Source organism: Scatophagus argus, chromosome 14 (assembly GCF_020382885.2).
Source record: "Scatophagus argus isolate fScaArg1 chromosome 14, fScaArg1.pri, whole genome shotgun sequence".
Lineage (NCBI taxonomy): Eukaryota > Metazoa > Chordata > Actinopteri > Scatophagidae > Scatophagus > Scatophagus argus.
Window position 1 is genome coordinate 8,806,279 of NC_058506.1, and position 22,287 is coordinate 8,828,565.

Here is a 22,287-nt window from a genome sequence, read left to right on the forward strand (position 1 = left end):
AGTGATTAAAAGCGGACCTCATTTCAATTAAAAAAACGGTCTTCTTTCAAAATAGTGGCAGATGAAACAAATGCAGTCTCACGTGGTTGATTTAAAAGAAGCATCTATGTGAATACAGAGTCAGTTGTATATGACGTCCAATAGGCTTTGAAAATAACACCATTTAGACCACTAGTTTCATATTGATATTTTCTGAGTAAAAATCGGGGTACAGTGTTTTCACTTTAATTGATGCTTAACCCTATTGACTGATGTTTGTCCTAAATATTACAAAACTGAGAATAGTCTTATAGTAAAACAAGAAAATGACTTTACTCCACTAAATATAACATTTATCCAACTTAAGGTTTCACCACAAAAATATGTCTGTAAAGGATTCAAATGACTCAATCGGTACTCCAGGATGTTTCGATTGCAAATCATGGCTCTTTTTTTTTCTTTGTCGAAATAGAAAATAACTGAAATTACAACAGTTCTTCTAATTGTCATTTTAAGCAATGTTTTGCCCTAGTTCCACTGATTTTTTTTTTTTTTTCAAGTGAATTAAATCTTATTTGCATTGCCATGACGCTGAAATGCTCCATAAGGCACTACAAGAGGCAAATCTCATGTTTCCAGAAGCAAAAGTCCTGTTGTGTCATTGCTCTCTGTTAGTGTGACGGGCCTCACAACCCAGAATGAGCACTTGGTTGACTTGTAGGCTTGTGTCCAAGCTGATGACAAAGAAGGCTGTTGCCTCCAGGATGCCAGCCTCGGGGTGTCGGGGTCACACAGAGTGGCTGTTTCCATCCGGATGCTCCAGTGGGAATCAACACGTTTCACCTCTGCAGAGCCAAGAGATTTACGAATGATGAGAATCTGAATGTAAAAGCAGCCGATTTGATTTAGCTAAACTCAAGAAAACAAGTTCAATCAACTTTAGGTAAAAAGTTTACTGAATCCAGTGCTAACCACCATGATTTGCTTTGTTTTCATCATTGTGAAAAGAAATAACCGTGAATTTGTTCAACAAGTGTTAGAGACAAACAAGTTTCCATGATGTATGTTTTCCTCAAGCAAAGCAACGCAGCAGCTGAGTGGGCTCATTCATTCTACTCATCATTTCAAAGTCAGAACTAATGGATGAAACATTTACATTTACATTAACAAGAAGAGATTAGATGATGCCAGCAGATTCCTGTTTGATGTTTTACTTCATATTAAAACTGACACAGCATAAAAACAGCAATGAAGGACATACCCTCTAGATTTTAACGCTCTCTGTCCCATACACGTTGTAGCCTTCACGATACGTGGCATAATTCTGGGTGTTTGCCGGAGGGGCTGGCTTAAAGTTTTGGGCATTCTTTGCCAGCTTCAGTCTTTTGGTTTCTTGCCGTGACTTATAGCAGAACTCTATCAAAGCCACGGTCATAGCCAGGCCAAGCCCTCCAACCAGAATATAGAAGACTCCTGCCACGTTGCTCAGGCTTAGTGCACTTGTCTTGTCCTGGGGGAGGTAGAGACCACCGTTAAGATGTTTTTAACTGGCACTCTGAGGCTGACCTCACACAACATGTACACCCACACCAACACGAAACCTATATGTGCATCCTGCAGCACTATGACTAAACAGTAACTCTGAAGAGGTTGCTAATTGTGTCTACAAAAACCCACTGAGATATACATGCCAAATTTAGCCTACAAGTGAGATAAATTGGAACATCTTAAATGTGTCTTAATTCCTCCTGACCAGTTATTTCTACTCTAAAGAACTGAGAAGGTGAATGTAGAGAGAGTTGCTATCTATCCTGCTTTATGGTCTCTTTACGAGACCACGTCTATAGGAAGGCGGTCGTGGTCGTACAGGTCTACAGATTAAACCCTCGGTTCACTATCATAGCTGCTCAACTTCAACACACTTCATTTGTACAATCAAAGTGGCAAACTGTGGAGGGCGAATTGAACCATTTTGCTGCTATTAAAAGCCAAACAGTAATATTGAAATTAATTTATGTGAGTTTTACCATTTGCATTGGGACCCTGAGGGGCAGTTAGTTCTACTTTTTGTATCTTAAAAAGTCAGTAAAGTGGCTTCTAAATTTCTTTACATCAACTAAAGATGCTAAAAAAGTTCCTTACTGTGACACTCCATTGATGAGACATGACTATTAAATACCATTTGACCACTTTGTGCTCACATGGTATTTAAAGGTCAGTTTGGACTTTGTCAGAATAAGGATGTCTTTGGGAAACTAGCCAGTCCTAGTGGAGCTAAAACACACTGTTTGCATACAAATGATGAAGACCACAAATAAACCAAATTTCAATAAAGGTTTGGATGACTAAATAGCAGTATAATGGTTACAATTCTCTGATTAAACTTTTCATAATTTTATGGTATGGATAAAAATAATAGTGTGTAATCATGCTGCAATTTTACAAAATTGGATACAGAAGTAATGAAGTCATGTTCATGTAATGAATTATGATCAGAGTGTAAAAATATTAGAATATGTGTAAAGGAAATTTAGTTTTTAATGTTTGTCATACGTTACTCTGAGGGCAAGCATGTTGTGTCCTGATTAACATGTCTGAGAGGATGTGTGCTTTAGATGTCTACATATGAACAGTTGGGTCAAAATGCATTTTGCAATCAGTATAAAAAGACCTGCAGCGACTGACCTTACTTCCAGAGTCCTTGGTTCCACATTCACCCTTATCGTACCACCATTTGTTTTTCAGCTTGTCTAAGATGCCTTGTTCACTGAGTTTCAATACTGCAAGGTTTACAGGAGTTCTTCACGTGGGAAATAACATAAATAACATTATATTATGTTATTTTATGTTATTCAACTTTTTTAACTACTTTATACTGTGCAAAGCGATAGAGTAGGGTCCTGGCCAACACAGCACAGATAGCAAGCAACACTACAGTATATATATATACTATATATATATAAATAAATGACCTTTCATAATCCATGACTACCCTAGCATGCCAGACCCCACCTGTATCGCTTTGAGTAATCGGCACACACTGATCACAAGAGAAGAAAAAGATTTGAACTTGCAGAATAAAGCAGCTGCTGCATAGCTTTAACAGAATGAAAGAAGAGAGAGAGAGAGAGAGAGAGAGAGAGAGAGAGAGAGAGAGAGAGAGTAATTGCTGAGGGCACATTTTTTGCTATGGGCAGCCTTTTTCATGTTTAGCAAGGTGGATCTAACAGGAACCCTTTCTTGACTAACAGACAAAACACAGCAGTTTAATTTCATTGACAGTTGCTGGAGGTTAATGTCTCACAAAACTGCCCTTTTAAATCATAAAAATGTTCAGCACGGAGAAACATCTGCACCAAACGGGAGAGGAGAAACTCAAATTAAGGTCCAGAAGTCTGCAGTGAGTTTCTTAACCGTTACCAGGAAGATCAGGTCAAGAAAATATGCTTTTAAAGGTCTATGGGGACACTTTCTCTAAACCAAAACCCCAGTGGGAAGATTCATAGGGTTTTTGCTTTGCAAGACATTACGCTCAATCTCCTTGACTGATAGATTTCCAGGCTTATTTCCTTTCAGAAAAACGATCAGTGTTTGTAATCCAACATAATCAAATATATTGTATTCACCACTGTGTTCTTCCTTTGTATGTCAAATAGAATACAAATCACGTTTTCTGATTAAAAAAAAGACCAAAAAAGAAAAGTCATGCATGATGTTAAGTGGATGATCTGCAGTCCTGTTCTCCAGTCAGAGCTATCTGAAAGGCAGAGCCGTGATGGCAAAGAACAGCGAAGTTGGATAAATTTAAATGCAGACACACAGCGGGAGGAGTGACAGACTAGAACATGAACTTTGTACTTAATGGTCGTCACACAGCAAGCTAGCTGCAGTAAACATCCTGCACTCAGCCATCTGTAATTGTATTATTTTGGACAATGGCACATTTTGGATGCTTAAGTTCTGTGTTCTTATGATGCATTTTAGAGACACTACGTGGCTGAACTGCAAACCAAAATGCTTTCAAAGGGGACATTTTTATCCGTTTGGGTGATGCTCAAATTTTCATAACAATTGTTTTCAAAGGGGCCATATTTATCATAATAAAACGTGGCTACAGGAATTGATTCTGTATCGAATCCACATTCATAAACATCTACTTTACTTTTCTGCCTCTCTTTGAAAGGAAATGGTGAATTCCAACAATATGCTGGTCTTCAGGCCTCAGACACACCACCAGGTGGTGGCCGTGGACTTTTAAATAATATGCTGAGGTAAACAGCCCAGTTTCATAATTTAGAAACACTCAAATATGTCCCTGTTTTTTTGTTTGTTTTGTTTTTTGGTTTGTTTGTTTTTTAAATAAATAAATAAATAAAAAGAAGATTTCATCCTTTACATACTCTAATTATTTGCATAGAAACAGATTGTAGCTGGAAGGACAGGTTTGATGTTTGGTTATACTCAGGAAACTTGATCACTTGGCTAATAATTTTATGTGGATGATAGTAACTTAAATCCATTTAGCCCTAAAAGACTCAAAGAGTGCGGAGTTAAATGACTGCCATCATCCCTGCTGGAGCCTTACAAAGAAATCAAAGGGACTTCAGAGGTGAAAGGGACCACTCGGTAAAAACACTCAGTGGAGCACCAGAGAGGAAAGGTACTTCCAAGTCAAGCAGCTTGAGCGTGTCTTTTATTTTTGTCCTAACAATATAAAATCACAGCATTGAAGTATTTCTGCTCAGTGTGGTCCGTGTTGATGAATAACTGCACCTGGCATTTACTGTCAAAGAGAAAAACCACTGTGAGCTGTCCCAAACCTCGGATGTAACAGCAGCTCCCAGCTTCACGCACAGTGAGCTCAAACAGATTTTAAAAAAGTAAAAGGTAATTTTCAGGCCAGGGTTTGCTTACATTAACACTGAGCGCTGAGAGCATTTCTGCAATAAACAGCTCAAATTAAAGAAAAAAAAACAGGGATAGATACAAAATGTTATGAAATATAGTGGGCAAAAACAAGTTGACGATGAGCAGTAGTAACACTGAAGGTGAACTTTTGAGTTGAATGAAAGTCCACAACTATGGCCTGATACAAATGATAAACACGTATGTATATACAGTATGGATATATTTGTAAAGAGAACTCATTATAAACTTAATTTCAGCTTTCTATGCTTCATAGTTCCTATACTTTACATTTGATTTGTATGAAAAACTAGTAGTATAAATGATAAAAAAAATAAATTTTAAATTAAAATACACATTCAATTCAATTCAATTTATATAGCACCTTATACAATCAAAATTGTCTCTAGATGCTTCACAGAGACCCAGAGCCTGAACCCCCGAGCAAGCAGACAGTGGCAAGGAAAAACTCCCTTTTAACAGGAAGAAACCTTGAGCAGTACCCGGCATGAATATAGAATATATTTGAATAATAAATAATATTCAAATAGTTTTATATTAATTTTATATTTTTTTCTTATATTGTTTACAGTTACAATAAAGTTACAGTTACAATAAAGTTACACCAGGCCAATGACTTAGCATTTCAAAAAAGTCTATATTTAAATTTATACATATATTAATTATTTCTCTGGAGTTTTGTCCTTTATATTTATGTTCTTATTATTACTCTTCTTCTCACCATTGCTCTTGTTGCTCTCCAACCTTTCCACCCTTTATTTCACTGCACATACTGTATGAGCTTGTGACAAGTGACATTTTTCAAGCTTGAATTTTATTGTAACTAATTCAGAGTCTCCTTGTCTAAATCCTTAAATGCAAATGCACGTAAAAAAGAAAAAAAATATACTATTTTCATGTAGCGACCAACATACTAGCACTTCAGCCACATCATTCTGCTGAATGTCTGCAAAGGCTCGTTTATTATGCATCCAGCTCACCAAACCTTTTTTAACATAAGTTTCTCCAGGAAGCTGATCAGTGTACTTATTTAGAATAATCTACAGTGCCTTAATTCTCTTAAGGACTAAATGTTAACAAAAACCTCCTCTTGTTAAGCAGTGGTATGACAAATGAAATATGATTTTTGTCAAGACAATGAATTAAAAGAGTATGAATCCAACCCTCTGATTAAATACTGGGGTTGGACAGAATATCATGAACCCCTTTGCAATATATTGCAATGCAATGCAACAGCTAGTGCTATAAATTTTACATTTGTGAAGTTTAACAATTAATGAGTTATTAGCAATGTCAATAAGTACAACTTTTTAGTAGCTGGTCTGCAGGACCTGTCAATAAGCAGATAAATATGTTTCTGTTCTTGTACTATTCACTCACATTTTATAAGGCCTATAAACTTCACAAAAATAGTATTTATTGTTGTATTGTATTTAATATATTGTGCAGGTGCTTATCTTATCCTGCCCATCCCAAGGGTGGACACCTGTTCTTGTCCAGGGTGTGAGGGTCAACTTAACCTCCACTCACTCTGATTTAAGTTACATCAGAACTTTACCCTTCAGTCTGTCTGCAAAACAAGAAAACAGAGTCGAGCAAACATTCATGAGCACAGACAATAACCCATGCACGATACTGACTGTGAAGGTCAAATGAAGACATAAATGACACAATGAATGATGTTAAAATTAAATAAATATATAATGTAGATTTTAAACTATATTTACCCACAGGGATGTAAATGTTTTAAATCACCCAGCTCTGACGAATGAAAGTACCACTAACAGTTGTAGATATGTGATTTAAAGTTCAGTCTATACTTCTGGTTGGTTTTTCCATGATTTACATTTACAAAAACATGAAAATATCATTAGTGATTTCTTCTGTATAAATATAAATTTTGAATCTAATTTCAGCTGCGAAATGATAACATTTCACTGATTTAACTCATATTTTCCTCAGTGGTAGTTACATACAATATATTTCCATCTCATTGTCAAATTATGCACACATGCATTTCTGAAAGTGAAATAAGAACAAAGAAATGTGGCAGTCAGGTGTGATAGTGTTGCACTGATCATCTACTCTCTTTCTAACCAGAGAATCGGGGCAAGTTGCCAGCGAGAGGAGGCAGCTTCTTTGTGTTATCCCACCGGTAGTATCCATATCCTGCTCACTCAGGAGTGGATGACTCCAGTCAATAACAGCAAAGTTTGCCTTGTCTCTTCTCTCACAATTTGCCAAGTGTACTGTGGTCATGATGCAAGCTGAAGAGCAGAGGCAGAGATGGTCCACAGTCGGGCTGCTACTGCACCCTGGTGTCCGAAACTCAAGGTCAGGGGCCTCATTTATAGAAAGTTTGTACAACAGATTTGATTGAAAAAAAATCGGACAGTAAGGACAGATTATGTATGGGAACACAGAATGAAAAAAGGATTTATATTATTCCTCTATATTTTTACTCCTCTCTTTTGTATTCTTTATTAACAGGACATTTAAAGTGAGACTACATGACTTTTGGAAGAATAAATAATACAATTGACCTCTGAAAAATTAACAGTTCATTTATAAGCAATAAATGTCAGCCCTGCTTCAGTATTCAGTTTGCTGCTACAGCCTTACTTGGTCTGATGTGACCAGTAGCTAATGGTGGCTAATGTTAACTGACATGTAACTGACATTAGTCATTTGGTTCACTGACTTTATGACATCACGATTTGTGCTGTCTTACATAACGTTTTAGCAAATCAAAGATAAACATCTTACCAGATTTATTACAAATGCAATAAAAAGCAAACACAACAATGTGCCTTTGTCCTGTGTCATTAGTGGCTGCTGGTTAGCAAAAGTTGCGTAGTCTCACTTTAAGGTGTGAATGCATCTTCGCTTTGTCACAATTAGTTGTACTTCAGCTTTATGCTTACTATGAAAAAAATTATTATGATACAAACCTGAGATTCAAATCAAATCCTCTTGTACAAATGGGGCCCCTGGTCGTATCTTACACTCTACTACTGTAGGGTTTACCAGGTCAGGGTGGCCATGGTTAGACCTTGACTGGCCTTGGATCAAGACCAACCAAAGGTTTCTGTCAGTCTTACGCTGGATTTCGGTGAGAGGATGTTGGACAAGAAAGTTTGGACCGTTAGTTGTCACTCATTAGTCATTAGAATTCTCACGTTTGCCTGCGATGCTTAGTCCCCTCAAGACAACGCTGTTTCCCGTGCCTGCCCTAACGCCCAGGCGGCAGATTGGAGAGTGCATACTTTGTTCGACTTAGAGGTACTGATCACAGAACGAGATTAGATTTTGGCTTTGATCATTGCGGCAATAGGTTGAACGTATGAATATACAAAGCTCATGTTGGCCTGTAGATATAAAAAACAGAGGGAAAGATGGTTTCTGTCTTTCCTAACTACAAGCCAAAAGCATAGAAACAACTGCTCTGTCACAAGTACAATATCAAACACCTGACAATCAGTTTCCTAATCTTCTTTTGTCCTACTTCTGCACTTTATCTCACATTATTGAGCTTTTTTTTCTCTTCTATTAGCCAAGTAAAGGGTTCCCAGTTGATCACATTTGCACGATAAATATGGAAAAAGTAGATATTTAGTAGATATTTGGGCCGAGAAACTACAGTCAGTGACGACAGTCTTGCCGATTACTCTGTTCTAGGATACCCGACTTTGGTGACATTGAGGCTGACCTTAGAGTCACCTCCCCCGCTGCCGCACTCTCCCTTGTCGTACCACCATTTGTTTTTCAATTTGTCCAAGAGGCCTTGCTCATTCAGTTTTAACACTGCCAGGTTAACAGCATTTCTTGAAACGATAAAACATAACTTGTAAGAAAATGAACAGGTCCGTGAGAAATCTAATATAGAATATTAGTAAAAAATAGTAATAAATATCAATGGTTCATAAGGGGAGCACGGAAGGGACAAATTGGTAAAGAATTTCACTGGTGTGGAAGGGTATGAAGCATTTTTACAGCAAAGAAAATGTTAAATATTCGAGAGGTGGCATGTAGGGTTACATTGCTTGTAACTGAAGTGTGCGGGATGGGGACATTCCATCATTGTTGAATTAGAAATAAGAACATCCAGCATGCAGCTTAACATTCATCACAACTGACAGACCAGCATTTTAACTAGCAGAAACAACAGATTTCAGTTTTGAATTAGAAGCAATGCAAAAGGGCACCACGGAAACCAGGATGGAGGAGAGGTTGAAGGGGCGAGAGCAAAACAAACAAGGTCGGGGAAGGTGACAGTGCACATCGACATTCAAATGGATTTACTTAGAGTGACTAATATACCATTAACCTTAAGAGAAAGAAACAGAGACACAAACCAGATACATACGGTAGGACAGAACAGAAAATGGCTGAACGTGTTGTTAAACTTATAATATATTCTTCAATTACTGATGCACTTAGAAAAAAAGAAAAATTAAGGAGTGAGGAAGAAGAGAATGGTAAAAGGAGACATCAGGGTAGGTGGAATACTATAACAACATGAAGGATATTGTTATATTATCCCACCCACCTTAATGCAGAGCCTTTCGGTGTGGCCACACCATAACCCTTAGAGTCGAGGTTGCCGCCCACTTTCATGGTGTCACATGGCTTCCGTTGCTCTATGTACTCGTTCATAGTGGATTCAAGAAGGAAGGCGAACTTTCCCTTCGACTTTCGTACCCGGGAAACCCCATCTGGTGTTGTCTTGGCAAACACTGATGGCTCAGCTGATTTCATGTATGACCACATTTTCTCATAGACTGCTATTTTGGAGCGCTGCATTTGAGGACACAGAGAGAAGACAGAAACAGTTTAATGAAACATTGTCAAGCGTCAAACATTCACAAGGAGTTTCTGTGGGTCTGAGGAGAAGGGAACATTTGACATTTTGCTTTAGTTGCTGTCTTACATGAGAGGATCGCTATCAATGTCATGTCTATGTGGAGCTGCAGCCGGCAGGAGATAAGCTTATTGTAGGGACTTTATGACTGTGTGGGGTGGGGGCATGAATGTTACACTTCATTTTCCAAAAAACCAAGACCCTTCTAAGTGTTATTAGTATCTTCTTTGGACCCTCTCCTTGACTTATGGCAATCATGACACTATATGTTAGAATAAATAGCTGCTAAGAGTCAACTACTAGTGCCAGCAGAAGAATAAACAGGGCTCAGACACACTCTGTGGGGAAATCACGTTAAATCACTTAACTATGAGACCAACATCTATTTTTTTATAAACAATATTCCCTATTCTCCCAAAAATTCTACCCTAGACTGCCCTCTTTTCAGCAGAGAAAGAAAATTCTTATCTTTTCATGCAGTCCCTTCTAAGACTGGGAGCAGGGGGAACTGCTAACCTGGTTCTGTCCAAAGTTCAAAAGCATGCCTACCAGCTCCTCTAAAGCCCTCTAATTAGCACATTATGTCTCATTTGCTCAATCTGTACACAAACAGAAATGCAGTTTTAATGCTAAGCAAAGATGATTGACTCCCTGATGCAGCTCCACAAATAACACAACATGATAGTGGTGTCAATCTTCTTATCCACCCCACAGCAAGAAAGTGTATAATTATATTTTCCTAATTGTCACACTGATCCTTTAAAGCAACTCTGAATCACATGCAAAACAACTGCTGCACTTCCTGGCAACAGTGGTGGAAGAAGTATTCACATACTTTATGTAAAAGTACCATTACATAATTTGGCAACATTTATGGAAATAAAGCCATGTGAGAATTTCAGAGGGAAAAACACTATTGGTAGAGTTGTTAATAATTCTTAGATACCTGAGATGTGACCTCAGTTACACACTGCTTTGTGCGAGACGTCTGAAGCCAAAAAGGTTAACGTTAAACTGTGTGTGTGTGTGTTAAAAACTTAACTGAGTTATATTATTCACTGTGTAAAATCTTCATCTTGTAGAAACTGCAGCTAGCAAATAAATGAAATGAGTACAAAGTACAATAGAAGCAGCAGAAAATGGAAATATTCAAATAAAGTATATATGCCATAATTACTTCTCTCACTGCTGATCACCATCCAATCACATCAACCTCACAGACTGGGGCTTAAACATTTCAACACACATACCACAGTGGACACTTTTCTGTTTGCTGTAATTCAGAGCGAATTTACCCTTTATGCATCAACAGTGCAGCAGAGGTAGTGGGCTTTTTGCCAGCAGCCTGAAGTCTGACAATCTGGCAGCTCAGCAGAAACAAAACACAGGCCATGTTTGGTATCAATATTAACAGACACAAGTGACCTCCTCCCCCTCCTCAGATTGTTCTCCCACCAGCAGGTCACAGCTGGAGTCACACAGCTGGAGTTTAGTTAAATGTAAGTTGATCTAACTTGTTACATGTTTTGTCTGTCTTGTTTGTTTTTTAACATTATGGGACCAAATGAACACACTGAGTGTTTTTAACTTGTTATGCCTTATGGTCAGTGTCTTATGAGCTTTTCGATTGCATCAGTCCACTTACACTTTTCAGCACCTTCTGTCAAATGGTTCAGCTTTTCATGTTGTTGTGCTTTGGCGTCTCAGCCACATGCCTCATTATCTTCCTGCAAATCCCTAACAGCAACAGCGACTTCTGCTATGGTCAGACCTGGGCAGGTCAGTTTTGTCTAATCTTTTTGAGAAAGCTGCAGACAGGTTGTCTTCATCATTTTACTCACCGGATCAAGATAACTTCCCTAAAAATAGGGAAAATAATACCTGCCTACTGTTTGCTTTCTAGCCTGTTTTCTTTTGTTTTTTTTGTTTGTTTGTTTGTTTTTTAAGGTGATTTAATGGTAAGTTTCTCAGCATTTTCATGTTTTTCCTTTAACTTGGAATTCCACATTATAAACCAATCCAGTTCCAAGACTGTTAAACACATGAGTGATAAGGCACTAATTATCCACCTGACAACAAGCCAAATACCATTTGGAATAGTTTGCATAAGCTGTTGTTTGACAGAACTCTCTGTGATGCCACCGTCTTTAACACATCCGACGTGCTTACTACGAGACTGACGGCTTCACCTCTGTGGCCCAGTCAGCTGCCAGCTGGAGCAGTTACAGACATGCACAGCACAGCCCTGCTCTGACACTCAGTACGCTGCTAAAAATGGCCAGCGAGAGTCTGATCGCCGGTCACCGGGGAGTCGGAGTACGCAGCTGTCGACAATAGAGGGGAGAAACAGAGAAGCTGCATTAAACTGGGCTAACATGACCTTCTGCTGAGCTCAGTGATGGAGGAAGCAAACTTTGCTACATCTCTTCAAGGAGCTGCTTGTCAGGGTTGTGATTAAAGTATGACAGACAGACTCATATTCGCTCTGGTCCAACAGGAAGTACAAGCGTGAACAAGTGTCTGATGTCCCAAACCCCGGAGTCATAAAATCATATTTATATGATCATTTGACATTTTCATTTACAACACACATTTTAGTTGGAACTGTACGTGTAATATTTTTCTCACTATGCTATTTGTGTACTGTGCGTTCAATAATTTGGTTTTCCCTTGCCTTATAAATGGCTTTTGATAAAGAGGAATCAAGACTTGCGTGGTTTAATCCAGGTTGTATGTTTAGTTATATGAGTCAGTCCCATTGTCACATCTGGCAGGTGAAAGCACAGGAAAACCACAAACTATGTCAGCTCAGTGGTGTGTACGGCAGTGTTGTGTAAATAATTCACCGCAGATGTAATGGATTGTGTGCTCCGGCTAGTAAGTGAATCATTCTTGACATATGCACGATTTCAGTTCAGCTGAGTGTTCATGTAAACACTCCTAACATGACAATAATAGCTGATGACAGGCTTGACCGTAGTGTGAAAACGGCCATTCTTTTCTGGGTTAGATGAAGACGTGTGTTTGTCAGGAGCAGGCTGGTCACCTGTGTTGCCAGCAAAACTCCTCATGCTGTCACACTCATAATTCTCGCAACAGCAGCTGCAGCTTAACAAAGACAAATTATTCAATAAATTCATTTTAATTAGTCACAATTAACGGCAACAGTCTTTTAACTGACAAACAGGTCATCTCCTCTGGCTAGCGAGGAATTTGATTTTACTGCCCTTCAATCTATTCTGGAAATAAACTGGTCAAATTCTTCCAGCTACCAGTTCATCTGTCAGCTGCTGACTGAAGGCCTGAGAGTGATTCACAGTCCTCTGTGTGCGTCTGTCACGCTGTCATCCTGAAAACATCCTGAGATGACGGGCCAAACAAAACATGTGCAATCATTCAGTTGTTTTATTTTTATCTGCATGCAGTTGCATACGGCAACTAAATAACAGCACAGCTCGTTTAGCAGCACCACTGTGCTTAAAGTAGAAATAATTCCTAACGCACTTCTTTGTAATAGACGCAGCACATACAGTGCATCCGGAAAGAATCCATACCGCTTTGCTTTTTCCACATTTTGTTATGTTACACTCTCATTCCAAAATGGATTCAATTAAATTTTTCCCTCAAAATTCTACTCCAAATACCTCATAATGACAAAGTGAAAAAAGTTTGCTTGAGTTTTTTGCAAATTGATTAAAAATGAAAGACAAAAATATAACATGTACATAAGTATTCACACTCTTCACACACTCAGAAGCTCAGGTGCATCCTGTTTCCACTGATCATCCTTCAGAGGTTTCTACAGCTTGAGTTGAGTCCACCTGTGGTAAATTCAGTTGATTGGGCATGATTTGGAAAGGCACACACCAGTCTATATAAGCCCTCACAGTTGGCAGCGCGTGTCAGAGCACAAACTAAGTCATGAAGTCAAAGGAATTGTCTGTAGATATCTGAGACAGGGTTGTGTAAAGGCACAGATCTGGGGAAGGGTACAGAAAGATTTCTGTCACATTAAAGGTCCTGGGGTGGAGGTTTATCTTCCAACAGGACAATGTCCCTAAGCATACAGCCAACATCACAGAAGAGTGGCTTCATTTGTGTATAATTTTGAGGGAAAAAATGAATTTAATCGATTTTGGAATGAGTCTGTAACATAACAAAATGTGGAAAAAGCAAAGCGGTGTGAATACTTTCTGGATGCACTGTAGCTAATGAAGAAATCTTGCAAGCTAAAGATCTGAGTATTTGCCTCTCAGAAGTTGTACACTACAGAATGAACAAAGTGAGTTGACAGTTTGTTGAAAGTTATTCTGAAAAATGCAAAAAAACACTAATTGATAGTAAGTAAAGGCTGGAAGAGCAGGTTAAGAAAAACATATATACAAGCCAATTGGGATTTTTGAGGACATTGCTTCAGTGCTGAACTCCTTGTGAATTAACACGCATATTTTAAATCCTTTCTGAAAATCAGAAAAGAGTAAAGTAAGCATTTAAAAAATGAACATATTAGTTATCATCATATATTATGGAGGTTGCGTGATCTGGATTATTGGATGCTTTTCTTTGGAGATCACTGTAAAAGGTTTACAGCTCTTATTAATCATTAGCTTTGAATCACCAGATGTTCAGAATGGCTCTTCTGCACTGACATTTTCAGTTTGGGGGAAGAAAGACAGAATACTTGTCAGTCAGGATGAAATCACTACGCGGCTGTCAATTATCTCATAAGGAGCACCTTTGACAAATCACAGCCTGCCAACTACATCACGGATTAGCACATCCGCTGCTGCTTATGGAACTGCTTCTAATGTGATGATTCACCAGGAAGCGTGAAAAATAATCAATTTGATAAAATTGGTGACTATTAATTTTAATAATCTTTAAAACATCCAAGAGACATGTCAAATGAGTATTCTCAGGCCATCCATGTGGGCCGATTACCTAACACCATCTTTTTTGTTTACCTCATCCTCTTTTTTTTATAGTGCTCAGTTAATCCACAACTTCTCAAACTTTTTCTGGCCCGCCACCCACTTCAAAAGATGAAAAGTTCACACCCCTCACTCCACAATTTTGCTACAATAGCAGGGGAGGCAAGTAATGGAAAGGGATCCAAGCTGAATTTAGTGGAATAAAACATGAGAACACCAGCAAACTCTTTTTTGTTTTCCTTACATAAAGAATTTTCATCCAATTTAGTCTGACTCCATATTTTACCCATGGTCACCCACGTCTCCCTGCACTGGCTCTATGCCCCCCCAGGGGTTCTGCACCCCCAGTTTGAGAACCAAAGAGCCGATAAGACAAAGGCTGAAAATTTTCTATTTTGACAAGAGAATATATTACTGGCACTGTTGCTCTTATCAAATAATAACTCTCACTCAACTTTTCGTCTTGAAGGTAAACATATGGGTATTTAAACAAAGTGAAACTGGCAACCGACACAATTCCAACAAACTTTGGCGTCCTGTTTAATATCTGTTGTCTGTCCCAGCAGTCACACTCACACAGCTTCTCCTACGACTCTAGTCTGAGTTGATGATTCTCAGTCTTTAGGCAAAATAAAATCTTGTATGAACAGTCATTTTAGGGACTGCTTTAAAGTGCTGTGGTGCAGGAGACAGCAAGTTCCAGATGACCCCCTCCACACTGATCATCGTAATTGCTCCATTTCTATGCTTTCAGACCTCAGTTCAGTTGTTCTTGGTACAGCAGACTGTGCCTTTCTGCTTCAACACTTTTAGAAATCAGTCACAGAAACATTACACATGCCTCCATTCAGTCACACCCCTGCAGAATCATTCCTCTCCACAGACCAACAAAAATAAGACTGTTTCATCCCAGAGGTAAAAACATTACTAAAATATTGGCACTATTTCTCTTGAAAGCTATGTTTTTATTTGATTATGTTTGGACTGACTGACTTTGTGCTTTCCTGCCAGCAGTGAGTTTAAAATGGAGCAGATAACCAAACCCAGCAGACAGAAGCATGCCGCTCTAGCCTTACAGTATTTCAACATATTTACACAAGCTGTCTGCAAATCTCGGAAGAGATTGTATGATGTGATTTTATAACTCCCTGTGGAGTCTGAAACCAACACACTGTGTCTCCCTGTTCACTCCCAAATGTAACAGAGTCCAGGGTTTGTATTTATCAAACGTCTCAGATTCACTCGGAGCAATCACACCAAGAGACAGACTAGGACTAAAAATAGACACAGCTCAGAGCCGGACATTGGATGTGAATGACATTTCCATTTCCGAGGAATAGAACGTCGTCTTTGAGATTGCAGTTTTGTGACAGAAGCCCACAAATTGGAATTATAATGGCATCTTGTAGTTTTTCCTGAAAGTTTTCTTTTCTAAGGTTTCGAATACGTGGATGGAACCTGCCTGCTAATCTTCTCACTTGATTCTCTACTGATTTTGATGGAGAGAACCAAAGTTAATTTGGTAGACAGAATGGATTTGCAACCAGGATGATAACAGGCGTTCCCTCATCAGTTTTTCTGCTGTGACACATAAAAAATATGACCTCATCTTGATCATCCATCCCAGAGCAGCATCTTTTAAATCACTTAACAAAATGAAAGCCTGCATTATTCTCCAATGTGTTTTCTCATTTAGTAATGCTTAATTCCTTTTCATAACACACTGTGTACTGTTTTATGATGTTCTGAATTACTCACATGGAGCTGTAGTATTTGTAATTGCTGTATCAGGGAAAAATTCTGGACATTCTTTTACTGATTATTCATTCCATTTATTACCTGGCAGGTAATAAATCAAAACCCACAATGAAGCTCTAGAGACTTCTCCAGCTCTGTGCTTTTGGCCAACATTAACTACTGCTAGAGCTGCTCTCGTTTTACAGCGCAGTGACAGCAGGGACGACGGCCAGCTGAGACACTCACCCTAAAGAACTCCTTAGTGGAGCCTGAGTCTAATGTCCCATAGGCTATCTCTGTCTGCTTGGCCAGGTCCTCAGCACTCTCGATCGGAGAAACCATCCTCTCCACGGTGAGGAAGGCAGCCAAGTTAGCTGTGTAGGAGGAGATGATGATGAGGGTGAAGAACCACCACACTCCTCCAACGATACGCCCCGACAGAGACCTGAGAGGGAGGAACAGAGCAGGCATAAGAGCAGCATGCTCAAATCTGCATAGGATGGGGACGAAGGATCATTTTCACCATCATCGACCCATTAAGTGACGAGAACTGCAGTATTATCTGCATGTGCCTGGTGCTCCATGCAAACACGCAAACATGCAAACATTTACATCATTTTTATTTACATGAAGTATCATTAATTCAATGTAGCTCTCTTTACAGCTGATTAATTCTTTGAAAGTAATAACAAGCCTCATTAACTCAATATAGCTGTGCCCACATTGAAGTTTGGAGTTAAGACAGGCTCCCAACAGCAGCCTAAGCCAAGCAGTCTGTAGAGCAATGCCAGGCCTGTGATGAGCACCAGAATCTGTCCAGGATTACTTGGACTAATTCCAGGGACAACACTGACTCAAAGTTGAGCCTGAGTAGTACTATTTTGTGTATATTTTTTTTCTTTGGTGAAACAAAACAAGACCTGGTCTTCAATTTGACATTACCAAGCAACTGTGAGCATTTTGCTGTTTGGTTTAAAGCTATTCCCAGTGTTTGGCGCAGGTATTCGCTAGAACATTTGACCTTCTTCATCTGCTGTAAAAATGTTTTGCTCTCCACTACAAATTTAGTCCAGAGAGGACAGAACAAGTCTACAGTAAAAGCACCATGTCTGCTATTGAAGTCAGGGTGTGATGAGCCAAAGCGTTCCGTCACAGAGGCTCCCATCCTGCTCACTGGTCTTCAACCAATTCCTCACAGTTTTCACATCAGTGTGAAGGCTCCAACTTAAAATCCATGCCTAGCAGTGCAGCTCTGGGTTCATATATTTAAATTTGACTGTTCTCTCTGGTGTCATTCCCAGCTTCCACAATCACACACATATTCCTCTGAATGTGCTGCCCTGAGATGAACTCCCATTTCTCATTTCAAACGAGAATCCATTTGCACCGTTTCACTGCATTGCAGATGCACTGCTCTGGATTTGTCCTGTTATATTGTTTTCATGGCTTATTTATGTATTTATGCTATCATTTTGGCACTTTCAAGTTGTAAACATTTATTTGTCCTTCAGAGTTGCATTCAAAACCTACACTTATGTTGTGATTCCATCAGGTTGTTATCCTGGACAGATTTTTTATAAAATTCTTATCTGTAAATGGTTTAAAATTGGAATAATTATCATGAACGATGTAGCATTATGGACAATGGACATACTTGATATGAGTTGGTCTACATGGGTGAACCAGAGGCAAGGCCGTAGCCATGAAAAAATATTCATTCGTCTTCACCCCTAATTCTTCTTGTCCATGGTCATTTTTTAGTATTGTTTATTTTTTTTAGTATTGTTACTAAATATGTGCATTGTTAGTTACACATTTTTACTTGTGTAGATTTCACCCCTATCTATCAGATGTTTCTTCTACATGGACACTTGTAACCAAAGAGCTGTTCTCTGTGCGAAAAAAAATGAATTAAAGTTAAACAATGAAGAATGCTAATGTCCGGCGCCATTAATCACTCAATTCAATGTATAGTCTATAATCATCTCTACAATCTTCTGAAGTCTGAGAAGAAAGGATGACAGAAGAATCCTTGAAGAAGAGGTCGGGGACATGTGAAGAGATGGATGAATAGGGGATGGCTGGATGGCCACTGTATTGGGAAACTACATGAAGCAGGTATGGTGCTGATGATGGTTTTTCCCTACAAAATACATTATATGCACCAAGATGATGACCGTAAAATGGAACATGCAGCAAAAACACGGTAGCCCTCCAAGAGTCGTGAGGAAGTCAAGCAGCTACTTTGAATGAATTGTAATGACCCCTGTGCATTTTACAGCCCTCAGCATGGTGGATATAAGTTATTTTGTGGATGCAAAGCATCACTGCCAGCATGCAGCTTCAAAACAAATGGATGCACAGTGGAGGGAGGTTTCAGAGAAAGAAATGGGAAGAAAGTGCGGCGAAGTGAAGTATGAGGTTAAGTGGACAGCAGCAACAGCAAAGCTCAAAATAACCTATATGCACCATGGCAGGATGGAGATGTATGCACATGGGACTATAAAATGCAGAGAGATGACGAGGACAACTGAGAGGTGACGGAGAATGAACACAACAACCAACCTTGGTGAGATATCGCATCCTTGCTGCATGAAGGCACCCAGGGAGAACCAGAGACTATTAAAAATCCCAAAGTCGTTTGGAGGGTCTGGGGGGCTCTGAGGGTCTTTGACCTCATCGTTCTCGTCCAGATGCCACTCATAAGGGCTGAAGCGGCTCACTAGGAAGAGCACCACACTCACGCCGATATAGGCAAAAACTATACACATCCAAATCTCATAGGCCAGTGGGTCCAGGAAGGAAAACACCCCAGGCTTGGACTTTTGAGGCTTCTTAATCATAATGGAGATGCCCAAGCTCATAAAGGGCTTAGAGAAGTCTATCACTTCCTCCCGTACCAACGTTATAGTTAGAGGAGCCACGGCTATGTCAGCTCTCTGTGAAAATGGAAACAGGCACAAGTGGGAGTTAGTCTCACAGAACAAACCATAAATAACCAATCTCAGTGTTAAATATTGATTTAGTAAAGGAAAAAAACTGATAAACCCAAAGTCACACCATGAATACATGTAAGTCACACTGTCTTATAATCACTTATACATGGTCAGGCACTCAGCTTTAAAGTGGAGTAAACAGATCGGACACAGTGAAATGCAGCAGCTCAGAATACACTGAATAGCAGACCTGTAATAAAGCCTGTGAGAGGGAATCTGCCGTTTGAAAATGAGTCATTCAGCATTTGCGTTGGCTAATGCCTTTGTCTCGATCCAAATCTCCTCCATGAATCAAACAGAGGGTTGGAAGACAGAGGTGGAGGAGTTTATGTAAGCAGTCCATGAAATGTGAATCAGCCTTGTTAAATTCACCTCCATCAGATCTCACTGGAGTGACAAACGATTTGAGGGGAGAGCAGTATTGTTACTGAACTTAAAGATATGGAAATATTTAACACAAAGGCTTTATGTCATAGATAATGTTTGGAGGAGGACTCAGCCAAAAGCAGGTGTCCTGTATTCATTCTTATATGAATTCATTTACATCTGAATTGCTAATTAACGACAATATAGAACGTGTGTTGATGCAGAAATGTAGCAGAGGCCTTTCATGGCCATTTCAGTTATTACAGGAGGGTCATCTCTTTCTGTGTTAGGCTATTAATACTGCAAGGGCTGCAGGAGAACGGAGCAGGCTATAAAAAAATCATAACAGCAGAAACTACAGGTGTTAAATTGAGAAACCTGCACTGAAACACTGTTTGCATGCAGACTGTATAACATTTCAGTCTGCTGTGTGAGAGCTTAAACATTATTCATTCCACGGCTGAGGTCTCATAAAAGATGCAAATCATCTTGTTAAAGCCAGTTCAAGTATGAGCGAGCCATGGGATGCATGATAAAACCAGTCAAGGTGATGTTATGGTTTTATGGTTGACGACGGCTCACTTTGACCAGGCATACAACTTTTTTTTCTTTTTTTTTTTTTGATTTAATTGAACTTTTTTTTTAAAACATCACTAATCATTATTTTGTCTTTGAATTATCAAATGTAAAATGATGGCAGTACAGTGATTATATGATAAGTCATTTTTCTTAGGAGGAGCGACTGAGTGAAATGGATGAAACTTGATATTTCATAGACTGGTCTCGCTCTTCTGTTCGAAGGTAGAGGATACTTCAAGACATTTACTGTGCTTTCATGATAATCTAAGCAAATCTGACAGTTTCAACACAGAAGTTGAGCTATGCAGACGGACTGATACTTACCCCATAAACCAGTTCTCCCACCATCCCGTTCCACGTCTTGGTTTCTGGATCTCTGGCTCCATACTTCCCATCCGGGACTATTGACAGCTTATATTTTATGCCCACATGTTTTGCAATTTCAGAAGCTAAATCGACACAGTAGCCTTCATATCTGTCATTCCCATCCATCTGCATATAGTTTTTCTTGTACATCACATACGGAGCTTCCTGTTAATTAGACATAATTTTGAGTTCATTGTCAAAACAGAGTATATCCACAGTGGTCTGACCTCATTGGCCACACGAGGCCTGAGTTAGTACTGTAGCGTGCACACATGCTGGGGTGACAAACGGGCAGACGTGGGGGGACATAGAAAGACAAACAGAGCAGAGGCTAAAAGGATCTACACAGCATGAGTTTCAGACATGTTACTGTGGGACTCGTCTCGACAGACTAAAAAAGGGGGTCGCGGCAGGAGTAGAGGCCGACTGGGCCAGTGTGGGGGGGGGGGGGTGTTAACACATCTAACACATGAAGGAAGCAAAGCAGGATGTATCTAAATCTGCAGAAATGGGTGATAGGCAGGGGTTGCGTGTGCTTTGCATCAGCGTGGCACAAGGAGGAAGACAAGCTGAATGGAGCACTTTTCCAGTTCATAAAGTAAACATCAGCGACAGCGGAGAGATAAAAGACATTAAACACATGGAGTTTAATTTGTTAACAAATGTTAAGCTTGTCAGAAGAGCAGTTGCATGACCAAATACTAAAATGTCATTTTCTTTTCATCTGTTACTGTCATGACAATAAAATAATCTGCTCGTTGTCTTGATTATTGTTGCTTATTATTGTTTGACCGTTCCACTTCACTTCTGGTCCTTGGATTTCAAGAAAATATCATGTCATTCCTCCAAAAAGTAAAACATGTTTGCCATTAAACCTCCGTTAGATGAACTAATGTCACCTTGGGGATATTCAACAATTGTGATTTACTTTGTCAACAGGCATAAACATGTTTTTCAGAGGTTACTTGACTTACACCAGAAGTCATCTGCTTTCACAGCATCCAACAGTTTGACTCCTTTGTTGTTTGAGCTACGCCCTCATTACTCTCTCTTCACTTCTGCAGTCATGTACAATGTTATAAAAGGCAAAATGAAAGAGTCACATCCTTGTAATGACAGGATGACCTTTCATTAAAAATTATATTAAATATGACATTTTTAAAGTTATGGAATGTAATAAAAGCAACATGACTTTAATGACATGACATGATGTGTCTAAAACATTAATTGTCTTTATACAAACCAAAGGCATGCCTGGCAGTGAGAAAATAATGCAGTGACTCTTCTGTTTTTCCTTGCTCACTCTAAATGCTGACATATTTCCTGCTTGGTCATGAGGTTAAAGAGTTTCTAGACACTGAAATGAGAATGTGTGACTAATACATTCTGAATTTGCCTAAGATGAAAACATAATAGGCAAGGTCAGAAGGAGCGAGAGGCCATGGTTTTAAATGTAAGATAAGGCGCACCTTATCTTACATTTAAAAATGGCTGATGATGACTAACCTGCGATTGCTCTCTCTTAACTAGCCTAACTAGCACTGCG

At 39.2% G+C, this 22,287-nt stretch overlaps 1 protein-coding gene across 5 annotated transcripts in view; it reads right to left on the reverse strand.

Annotated features, from left to right (window-relative positions):
* Positions 1–487: 487 nt before the first annotated feature.
* The window catches only part of LOC124070731 (glutamate receptor 3-like), a 63,276-nt gene continuing 41,476 nt past the window's right edge, over positions 488–22,287 (reverse strand). The window contains exons 10-16 of one of the 5 annotated variants that reach the window (XM_046410907.1): positions 20,700–20,906; positions 19,000–19,373; positions 16,681–16,879; positions 9,455–9,702; positions 2,665–2,779; positions 1,241–1,489; positions 488–824 (exon numbers count right to left, since the gene is read on the reverse strand). In XM_046410907.1, the coding sequence (XP_046266863.1) occupies positions 1,244–1,489; positions 2,665–2,779; positions 9,455–9,702; positions 16,681–16,879; positions 19,000–19,373; positions 20,700–20,906 (1,389 nt within the window). In that variant the 3' untranslated portion in view covers positions 488–824; positions 1,241–1,243. Of the gene's footprint in view, positions 825–1,240; positions 2,780–8,614; positions 8,730–9,454; positions 9,703–16,680; positions 16,880–18,999; positions 19,374–20,699; positions 20,907–22,287 lie in introns of those variants that run through there. The other 4 variants (XM_046410906.1, XR_006845235.1, XM_046410909.1 and 1 more) reach the window with 4 other exon arrangements.